The sequence below is a fragment of the Palaemon carinicauda genome, chromosome 36 (assembly GCF_036898095.1).
Source record: "Palaemon carinicauda isolate YSFRI2023 chromosome 36, ASM3689809v2, whole genome shotgun sequence".
NCBI classification, from domain to species: domain Eukaryota; kingdom Metazoa; phylum Arthropoda; class Malacostraca; order Decapoda; family Palaemonidae; genus Palaemon; species Palaemon carinicauda.
In genome coordinates, this window is record NC_090760.1 from 69169137 (window position 1) to 69181636 (window position 12500).

The window sequence follows — 12500 nt, forward strand, 5'->3', positions numbered from 1 at the left end:
TTGGCCTACTAGGCTCACATTCACTAGGGTCGTGGACCTCTCCCTTTCTAACACCCGCTAGTCCTTCCAAGTTGTAAATAGATGCCATTATCAAATGGGGACAACGAAAAGCTGTTAGTCCTAGAAATTTATTGATAAAGATTTGCTTAGAAATCCATAAAGAAGACATTAAAGACATTTATAAAGATTATCATGTTCTCTGACTTATTTTTGAAGGAAACTGGTCACTCTCCCAATTACTATATATATGAAAACGCAGCTTGATTCCATAATTGAATATTTTAATTCCTCTTAACGTTTCTACTACATATAGATTGGGTTAAACTTTGAATTCTCTCTCTCTCTCTCTCTCTCTCTCTCTCTCTCTCTCTCTCTCTCTCTCTCTCTCTCTCTCTCTCTCTCTCTCTTTTAAACTATCATATTCATCCTAATTCATACCATTACAAGATCAATCACATTATCTGACTATATCATCTCAATGACACATTCTTCTTCACTAAATTTCTTTTTTCCATTAATCCACTCACATTATTTCTAAGAACTCAAATCATACCAACAATGGCCCCGTTTTCTCTGTAACCTACTTTTGCGTCTACATCACCTAGTACAGCCAGTCTTTCATATGTTCCTAGCCTTTAGGTGAACAACATTATATACGTATATATATATATATATATATATATATATATATATATATATACATATACATATGTATGTGTATATATATATATATATATATATATATATATATTTATATATAGGTATAGATAGATAGATAGATATGACGAGTTGAGAAAACTTGCAGGTATAGACTGGCATAGAAAGACTACAATAAGGCGCGAGAGAAAGGAAAAGTCTAAGGCCTTTGTACTACTGTGGACTAGTTACGGCTGATCATGATGACGATGATAACATGATTAGGTATAATTAATAACATAAGCACAAAGGTTGGTGACAAATAGGAAAAGAGATCGAGTTGTCAATAAGATTGGATTGATCCAAAGAAATTGTTTAGAAAAGAGAGTTATTAATGGAAAAATATTTCCAAAGAATATATATATATATATATATATATATATATATATATATACATACATATATATGTATATATATATATATATATATATATGTGTGTATATATATGTATATATATATATATATATATATATATATATATATATATATATATATATATATATATATATATATATGATATCAGTGGCATTGTCAGACGTATATCTACTCACTCTCTCCCAGTCCCTGGAGTAGGGGGGGAGAGGGAGTATTCATCTCCTGGTGAAAGTGGTTGTAGTTAGGTAAGGGGAGGAGGTGGGGAGGTTGAAATCTGTGTGTATGCGTACATAACTATCTAAATGTTTAGCTGTCATCTTTGACAGGTCGCGTGCACCAGTATTAATATAAAGTAGATGGTGAAAAGTGTGGCTAAATAGAGGCCAGTCATCAATGTATTGAACCACTTAGATATGCTGAATAGCAATCCTTCTTTTATAAGATATACTTACTAACGTTTTCATTTCCAAAGCCAAATCTTAATCATTTCAATATTTCCTTATTCGCAGTTCCGTGACGAACCCATTCAGAAGTGGAGCCCTAACTACTTCGACAATTCTTTCGCCTACTATTACGACAAGAGGGTAAGTCAGAAGAGCGGTGTGATAGCTTTCTTTTATACTATAGCCATCCATAATTTTCAAATAATCAGACCTACAAATGATTATGACGGGTAATGAAAATCCAAATATAATTTTCAAGAGCCAAGGAGTGCATGCTAGAAAGTTTGTATATCCTTCATCACTGATATCTTCAGGATGCTTAAAGCAGTTATTTAGTCAGGGCTCTGTTACAACAGTATATAACTTTTCATTAGATGTATTTTTAAACATCTGAGCATTACTGAAAGAATTCCCACATCCGCAGGCTCAAAAACAGAACACGGTCTTGACCTTAAAACAAAGTACTCAGACTGAAAACTTTTGAGTTTCAAGCTGCAAAAAAATAGCACTTAGGTTTACATAATGAAACTTTCACTTTCACAGAATTATGACCCTCAGCTTCCAAATTACAGGTTTTAGCCTCTCTAGACCTCACCCTAACAATTTGAAAATACAACTTCATGAACTAAGCTCAAATAAATAAATAAAATGTTTCCAGGACCAAAGCTATAACCAATCCCATATAGAGGTTAGCCCCTACAACGTTTACAAAGCTCCAAAAAGACTAAAATCACTGCCATAAAATGCAGATGTCCTTATCATTTTCCTAGTTTCTTTTTTTATTTATTTATAGGCTGACCTATCGACACTCAAAGCAAACCTCCCAGCCCATCAAACCTTATAAACAAATCATCCAAACTCATAAAACAAACACAATATTTACAAACAAACCTTCCAACATTATAAACCAACCACAGATGCAAGACAATTCTCAGCCTTAAAAACTAAGCAGTTCCCAATATAACACACCAAACACCCAGCTTGTAAACAAGCTTCCTAACTTCAGGCAACATGATACACCAAACACCCAGCTTATAAAAAACCTCCTAACTTCAAATACCAACATCATACACCAAATAACCACCTTGAAAATAAATCTCCTAACTTCAGGTACCAATATGATACACTAAACACATAGCTTGCTTAAAAACTAATCTAATTTCAGATACCAACATCATACACCAACACCCAGCTTGTAAACAAATCTCCTAACTTCAGGTACCAACATGATACACCAAACAACCAGCTTGTAAACAAATCTCCTAACTTCAGGTACCAACATGATACACCAAACAACCAGCTTGTAAACAAATCTCCTAACTTCAGGTACCAACATGATACACGAAACAACCAGCTTGTAAACAAACTTCCTAACTTCAGATACCAACATGATACACCAAACACCCAGCTTGTAAACAAATCTCCTAACTTCAGGTACCAACATGATACACCAAACAACCAGCTTGTAAACAAACCTCCTAACTTCAGATACCAACATGATACACCAAACACCCAGCTTGTAAACAAACCTCCTAACTTCAGATACCAACATGATACACCAAACACCCAGCTTGTAAACAAACCTCCTAACTTCAGATACCAACATGATACACCAAACACCCAGCTTGTAAACAAACCTCCTAACTTCAGATACCAACATGATACACCAAACAACCAGCTTGTAAACAAACCTCTTAACTTCAGGTACCAACATGATACACCAAACATCCAGCTTGTAAACAAACCTCCTAACTTCAGGTACCAACATGATACACCAAACACCTAGCTTATAACCAACCACCTAACTTCAGATACCAACATGATACACCAAATATCCAGCTTGTAAACAAACCTCCTAACTTCAGGTACCAACATGATACACCAAACACCTAGCTTGTAAACAAACCTCCTAACTTCAGGTACCAACATGATACACCAAACACCTAGCTTGTAAACAAACCTCCTAAATTCAGATACCAAAATGATACACCAAACATCCAGCTTGTAAACAAACCTCCTAACTTCAGGTACCAACATGATACACCAAACACCCAGCTTGTAAACAAACCTCCTAACTTCAGGTACCAACATGATACACCAAACATCCAGCTTGTAAACAAACCTCCTAACTTCAGGTACCAACATGATACACCAAACACCCAGCTTGTAAACAAAACTCCTAACTTCAGGTACCAACATGATACACCAAACACCCAGCTTGTAAACAAACCTCCTAACTTCTGATACCAACATGATACACCAAACACCCCGCTTGTAAACAAACCTCCTAACTTCAGATACCAACATGATACACCAAACACCCCGCTTGTAAACAAACCTCCTAACTTCAGATACCAACATGATACACCAAACACCCAGCTTGTAAACAAACCTCCTAACTTCAGATACCAACATGATACACCAAACACCCAGCTTGTAAACAATTCTCCTAACTTCAGATACCAACTGATACACCAAACACCCAGCTTGTAAACAAACCTCCTAACTTCAGACACCAACAAGATACACCAAACAACCAGCTTGTAAACAAACCTCCTAAATTCAGACACCAACATGATACACCAAACACCCAGCTTGTAAACAAACCTCCTAACTTCATATACCAACATGATACACCAAACACCCAGCTTGTAAACAAACCTCCTAACTTCAGATACCAACATGATACACCAAACACCCAGCTTGTAAACAAACCTCCTAACTTCAGATACCAACATGATACACCAAACACCCAGCTTGTAAACAAACCTCCTAACTTCAGATACCAACATGATACACCAAACACCCAGCTTGTAAACAAACCTCCTAACTTCAGATACCAACATGATACACCAAACACCCAACTTGTAAACAAACCTCCTAACTTCAGATACCAACATGATACACCAAACAACCAGCTTGTAAACAAACCTCCTAACTTCAGATACCAACATGATACACCAAACACCCAGCTTGTAAACAAACCTCCTAACTTCAGATACCAACATGATACACCAAAGAACCAGCTTGTAAACAAGCCTCCTAACTTCAGATACCAACATGATACACCAAACACCCAGCTTGTAAACAAACTTCCTAACTTCAGATACCAACATGATACACCAAACACCCAGCTTGTAAACAAACCTCCTAACTTCGGATACCAACATGATACACCAAACACCCAGCTTGTAAACAAACTTCCTAACTTCGGATACCAACATGATACACCAAACACCCAGCTTGTAAACAAACTTCCTAACTTCAGATACCAACATGATACACCAAACACCCAGCTTGTAAACAAGCCTCCTAACTTCAGATACCAACATGATACACCAAACACCCAGCTTGTAAACAAACCTCCTAACTTCAGATACCAACATGATACACCAAACAACCAGCTTGTAAACAAGCCTCCTAACTTCAGATACCAACATGATACACCAAACACCCAGCTTGTAAACAAACCTCCTAACTTCAGATACCAACATGATACACCAAACACCCAGCTTGTAAACAAGCCTCCTAACTCAAGATACCAACATGATACACCAAACACCCAGCTTGTAAACAAACCTCGTAACTTCAGGTACCAACATGATACATCAAACACCCAGCTTGTAAACAAACCTCGTAACTTCAGGTACCAACATGATACACCAAACACCCAGCTTGTAAACAAGCCTCCTAACTTCAGATACCAACATGATACACCAAACACCAAGCTTGTAAACAAACCTCCTAACTTCAGATACCAACATGATACGCCAAACACCCAGCTGGTAAACAAACCTCCTAACTTCAGGTACCAACATGATATATCAAACTCCCAGCTTGAAAACAAACCTCCTAACTTCAGGTACCAACATGATACACCAAACACCAGACTTGAAAACAAACCTCCTAACTTCAGGTACCAACATTATACACCAAACACCTAGCTTTAAAACAAACCTAACTTCAGGTACCAACATGATACACCAAACACACAGCTTGAAAACAAACCTCCTAACTTCAGGTACCAACATGAAATACCAAACACCCAACTTGTAAATAAACCTCCAAACTTCAGGTACCAACATGATACACCAAACATCCAGCTTGTAAACAAACCTCCTAACTTCAGGTACCAACATGATACACCAAACACCCAGCTGGTAAACAAACCTCCTAACTTCAGATACCAACATGATACACCAAACACCCAACTTGTAAACAACCCTCCTAACTTGAGATACCAACATGATACACCAAACATCCAGCTTGTAAATAAACCTCCAAACTTCAGGTACCAACATGATACACCAAACATCCAGCTTGTAAACAAACCTCCTAACTCAAGATACCAACATGATACACCAAACATCCAGCTTGTAAACAAACCTCCTAACTTCAGGTACCAACATGATACACCAAACATCCAGCTTGTAAAAAAACCTCCTAACTTCAGGTACCAACATGATACACCAAACACCAAACTTGTAAACAAACCTCTTAACTTCAAGTACCAACATGATACACCAAACACCCAGCTTGTAAACAACCCTCCTAACTTCAGGTACCAACATGACACACCAAACACCCAGCTTGTAAACAAACCTCCTAACTTCAGGTACCAACATGATACACCAAACACAAAGCTTGTAAACAAACCTCCTACCTTTAGGTACCAACATGATACACCAAACATCCAGCGTGAAAATAAACCTCCCAACTTCAGGTACCAACATGATATACCAAACACCCAGCTTGTAAACAAGCCTCCAAACTTCAGGTACCAACATGATACACCAAACATCCAGCTTGTAAACAAGCCTTCTAACTTCAGGTACCAACATGATACACCAAACACCCAGCTTGAAAACAAACCTCCTAACTTTAGATACCAACATGATACACCAAACACCCAGCTTTCAAACAAACCTCGTACGTTCAGGTACCAACATGATACACCAAACACGCAGCTTGTAAACAAACCTCCTAAGTTCAGGTACCAACATGATACACCAAACACCCAGCTTGTAAACAAACCTCCTAAGTTCAGGTACCAACATGATACACCAAACACCCAGCTTGTAAACAAACCTCCTTAGTTCAGGTACAAACATGATACACCAAACACCCAGTTTGTAAACAAACCTCCTAACTTCAGGTACCAACATGATACACCAAACACCCAGCAGGTAAACAAACCTCCTAACTTCAGGTACCAACATGATACACCAAACACCTAGCTGGTAAACAAACCTCCTAACTTCAGGTACCAACATGATACACCAAACACCCAGCTTGTAAACAAACCTCCTAACTTCAGGTACCAACATGATACACCAAACACCCAGCTTGTAAACAAACCTCCTAACTTCAGATACCAACATGATACACCAAACACCCAACTTGTAAACAAACCTCCTAACTTCAGATACCAACATGATACACCAAACAACCAGCTTGTAAACAAACCTCCTAACTTCAGATACCAACATGATACACCAAACAACCAGCTTGTAAACAAACCTCCTAACTTCAGGTACCAACATGATACACCAAACACCCAGCTTGTAAACAAACCTCCTAACTTCAGGTACCAACATGATACACCAAACACCCAGCTTGTAAACAAACCTCCTAACTTCAGGTACCAACATGATACACCAAACACCCAGCTTGAAAACAAACCTCCCAACTTCACTAACAAAACACCGAGTCAAGCAAAGACATACTCAACTCATGAACTAAATGACAGTTCCATCATTTTCGTAATTCTAGCCATGCAGTTAATTCGAATAGTCAGGCCTTCTCCATCATGAGGCTCAATACTACACAGTATTCTAGAAGTTTTATTCCAACTGTGACCAAGTTATGGAACGATCTTCGTAATTGGTAGATGAATCTGTAAAACTTCAAAAGTTCAAACTTGCAACAATTTTTTTTATGTTGAACAAGCCGACATAAATCTTCTTATAGTTTACATACGAAATATCTGTTTTGATGTGACTATTTTTTAACATTTTTATTAATTGTTAATTATTTCTTATATAGTTTATTTATTTCCTTATTTCAATTCCTCACTGGGCTATTTTTTCCCTGTTGGAGCCCTTGGGCTTATAGCATCTTGCTTTTCAAACTAGGGTTATAGCTTATCTAATAATAATAATAATAATAATAATAATAATCGTAATTATTCTTCGACTTTCATGGGAATGACCTAAAGATGGCATCTTTAAAGAAAGATGAACTTTAAGTACAAGTCAAGGGCAAAGAGTTTAAAGATGAAACACTACCCACAGCTTGGTATCAAGGGATAAGACCACAGTCTTTGCAATGCCACATTTCCATAACAAAAGCAATTCTTTTCCCCCACAGGACGGGAGTGTCTGCGGACGTGAAAACTCACTCTGTGCCTCTGAGAGCAAACTCACTGGGGAAATCCTGACTGTGAGGTGCTGTGGTGTCCTTCAGTGCTTACCCACAGGGCAGGCTCACACCTGCACTGACCCCAAGTAAGTTCAGAAGTTAGGGAGGGAAAGAACTTGTGTGTGTTCTTATACAATTCCAGGAAAATAAGTGTTTGAACAATGTATGTGCCTATGTATACATATATATGAAGTGTATATTGGGAGTTTTATGCATGATGTCCATATACATTTAAATGCATATATATTAAGCCAGGCATATATTAATACAAAATTTACATGGCTGGGAAATAAATGCCTAACGGATAAATCATTTTATGATAAGTGCTTCTACCTAGGGGAGGATTCGATCCTATTTTTTGTAATTGAAACAAAAATGTTAATAGTAAAAAAAAATTTCTTACATAAACATGCATATATATCTATATATATATATACAGTATATATATATATATATATATATATATATATATATATATTTATATATATATACATATATATACATATACATACATATATATATACTGCATATATATATATATATATATATATATATATATATATACATATATATACATATACATACATATATATATACTGCATATATATATATATATATATATATATATATATATATATAATATATATATATATATATATATATATATATGTGTGTGTGTGTGTGTGTATTATTATATGCAGTATATGTGTATTTAAGCATATACATATATATTCTGTATATATAAATGAATATGTATATATATACATATACTGTATATATATATATATAAATATATATATATATATATATATATATATATATATATATATATATATATATATATTCCTATGCATATTAAAAATATATTTATTTTAAGCCACCTGAAAATTTAATAGTTTTGTAAACATTGCGTTCTTCCTCTCTCTCTCTTCCACAGAACCGCAGAACTCGAAGACACCGGCTCCCTCTCCAACTTCGACTTCTAAGCGAGAGCAAATCCTTATCTATATATTTCAGCCGGAGCCAGTGGAAGCCTGCTCCGGCATATTCGTGAAACTTCAAAATATTCGCGAAGCTTAGAAAATATTCACGAGGCTATAAAATATTCGCGAGGCTTTAAAATATTCGCGAAGCTTTAAAATATCTGCGAGTCTTTAAAACATTCGCGAAGCTTCAAAATATTCGCGAAGTTCAAAATATTCGCGAAGCTTTCAAATATTCGCGAAGCTTTCAAATATTCGCGAAGCTTCAAAATATTTGGGAAGCTTTCAAATGTTAGTGAAGCTTCAAAATATCTGCGAAGTTCAAAATATTCGCGAAGCTTTCAAATATTTGCGAAGCTTCAAAATATTCACGAAGCTTCAGAATATTTGTGAAGCTTCAAAATATTCGCGAAGCTTTCAAATATTTGCGAAGCTTCAAAATATTTGCGAAGCTTCAAAATATTCGCGAAACTTCAAAATATTCGTGAAGCTTCAAAATATTCGCGAAACTTCAAAATATTCGTGAAGCTTCAAAATATTCGCAAGGTTTCAAAATCTTCGTGGTTCTCCCTAAGATATTCGTGAATCTTCTCTTTGTGTCTTCTTCTCGAGAGTTGGCGTGCTATTAATGTTCCTTAAGCTAAAATATGTGTACAAATGCTTAGATAAATGTATAAAACGAAGATGTGTATGTATGTGTGTTTCACACTGTCTAGACTTCTACTCTAAGGTCATTTCAGCCACATCGAATTGTATTGCCTGCAATTGAAGAAACTACTCAAGATCTTAAAAACAAATAGAGATAAATATATCTTCCATCACTGACTGGCAACATTTTGGTTATAGATCAGCATTTAGTCCTTGTGAAACTGACACTAATAAACTCCTTTGCTATTGTTTATAGAAATCATAATCAAATTCATTACTGACATTGTTTATAAAATCTGAAAAGAAACTAGCACTGTTTATGGGATTCACACAGAGCAAATTCTTTGCACAGACTCTTTATAGATTTTTAAAAAAAATCCTTACCTACTTTTATTCATATGATTCAAACAAAAAAATTATTCTATGCTAACATACAGGTTGTGGTGGCCGATGTGGTAACCTCCCTGACTGCTGAACGCGAGACTGGAGTTCGTGTTCCGCTCAAACTCGTTAGTTTATTTGGTCGCTGCAACCTCGCCATCCTTGAGAGATAAGGATGGGGTGGGGGGGGGAATCCTATAGGGGTATCTGCGGAGTCATCAGCAGCCATTGCCTGGCACTCTTTGGTCCTAGCTTGAGTGGAGAGGGGGCTTGGGGGCTGATCATATGAATATATGGTCAGTCTCTAGGGCATTGTCCTGCTTGATACGGCAGTGTCACTGTCCCTTACCTCTGCCATTCATGAGCGGCCATTAAACTCTTTATATGAAATAGATAATTTCGTGGCCAAGATTAACAGAATTTATAAAGTAATTATTCAGCGCTTTTTTTTTTAATCTGCAAGCATTAACACAACCTTTCAAACACTTTTTTTTACATAATATAAACAAACAAGTTCCTTGCTACGGCTTATTCTATACTAACACTGATTATATCATTTATACGATTAAAAATTCTATAATATTGTTTAAATAAAAAATTCTATAATATTGTTTAAAGCTTTTATAAAAATAAATTATGTCTGCACTAACACTTTTTATTCCAGATTTTAAATAAATGAGTAAATTCTTGGCTACTAGCTTTACAGAAAACATACAAGTAACAAGAACGAGACATGATTATATATGACCTCTGACCCCACTGGAATGAAAACCAAAAACGTGGTTGTGATGGCCAATGTGGTAACGTCCCTGACTGGTGAACGCCAGACTGGGGTGCAAGTCCTGCTCAAACTCGTTCGTTCCTTTGGTCGCTGCAACCTCACCATCTTTGTGAGCTAAGGATGGGGGGTTTGGGGGAGCCTATAGGTTTATCTGCTAAGTCATCAGCAGCCATTGACTGGACCTCCTTGGTCCTGGCTTGAGTGGAGAGGGAGCTTGAGCGCTGATCATGTGTATATATGGTCAGTTTCTAGGGCAATGTCACTGACCCTTGCTTCTACCATTCATGAGCGGCCTTTAAACCTTTAAACACGATGCTATTTCTAGGACTTACCACATAATGAACACAAACGAGACACGACTGGAACATACCGAGTTTTCCTTTCCTTGACTTTGGCAACCAACATGGAAGCAATACACATTTAGAGAGTACTGACATTCTGTTTCTTCTTAAACGGTGGACGTGGTCTAATACAAGTATGATACTTAAGAAATCATTAATTTGGTGGATTATAAAAGATACACTACCATCAATAATACTACATAAATTTTGAAAATATTACGGCAATTTCAAGAAATTATTTGGATCTGATTTGCAACTGATCTTTTCACGGTATATCAGTTGACTGCATTAATTTAATTAATTTCCCTTAATAAATAGAGATTAACTATCTTATATACAGTTAATACAAAGGACAAAGAAAATCTACCATTGACATCAACGGACCTATTACAAGTCAATCATACTACCCTATGACAACAGGTAGTTTATCATTAGACATTCTAACCCAGAAAAGAGACCTGTACTGGTTAATGGTATCCTGGACTGTGTGGTAGTATACTGGAAACACCCCTGCCTTGCAATTTGCTGGACGGGAGTTCAAGTCTTGCTCAAGCTCGATAGCCTCTATAGTCCATTTCTTTTAGCGAGGCATATTTGCACCAACTCGCAGCGGTGCCCTTTTAGCTCGGAAAAGTTTCTTGATCGCTGATTGGTTTGACAAGATAATTCTAACCAATCAGCGATCAGGAAACTTTTCCGAGCTAAAAGGACACCGTTGCGAGTCGGTGCAAATCTGCTTCGCTAAAAGAAATGGACTATAGTTGTATCTGCAACCTACCATCCTCATGAGCTAGTGATGTGGTTTTTGGGGGGAGCCTGTAGGACAACCTGCCGAGTCATCAGCAGCAATTGCCTGGCCCTCCTTGATCCTAGTTTGGGTGGAGAAGGGCATTAGGCGCTGATCATATGCATATATGATCAGTCTCTCGGACACAGTCCTGCCCTTGCTCTGTCATTCATGAACTACCTTCAAACCTTTAAAATGAATGAGACCTGGTGCTGGTTGACGGCTTCCTAAGTCTTGCAGAGCCTTAAATATGAGAGAAAAGGCGCGGCATAGATCCGCCACGCGAAAGAAAGAAGGCTGTAGCAACAGAGAAAAACTGAAGCAAAGAGAGAATTCCTCAGTATAGAAGACTTGTCTGCTTTGGACAAATAAAACCAATCGTTTCTCCATAGGAATCACCATTGCACAGGTATAAGAAGATGGAGATCATTTTAGATATAGTTTTCAAATTGGTCTTATGAAATTGGCCCACCTCACGAAACTCATGACCTTCAGGTCCGACAGCTTACAGGGCCGAGGGTTTAGCCTTTTACCACCTGCAGAAGATTCAGGTTTAGTTATCGATCTCCATCAGGATTAACAGGGGCACCTCGAAAGGGTTTGCTACTTGTCCCCAATCTTCATAAGTGCTTTCTCCGTGATCAC

At 37.0% G+C, this 12500-nt stretch overlaps 2 protein-coding genes across 2 annotated transcripts in view; one reads left to right on the forward strand and one right to left on the reverse strand.

Annotated features, from left to right (window-relative positions):
- Positions 1-9322, forward strand: part of LOC137628881 (uncharacterized) — a 91714-nt gene extending 82392 nt beyond the window's left edge. Inside the window, exons 3-5 of the mRNA XM_068360133.1 lie at positions 1581-1655; positions 7884-8020; positions 8872-9322. Coding sequence (XP_068216234.1) covers positions 1581-1655; positions 7884-8020; positions 8872-8920 — 261 coding nt within the window. The 3' untranslated portion in view covers positions 8921-9322. The remainder of the gene's footprint in view (positions 1-1580; positions 1656-7883; positions 8021-8871) is intronic.
- Positions 1-12500, reverse strand: part of LOC137628880 (uncharacterized) — a 403929-nt gene that overhangs the window by 309699 nt on the left and 81730 nt on the right. The window lies entirely within an intron of this gene.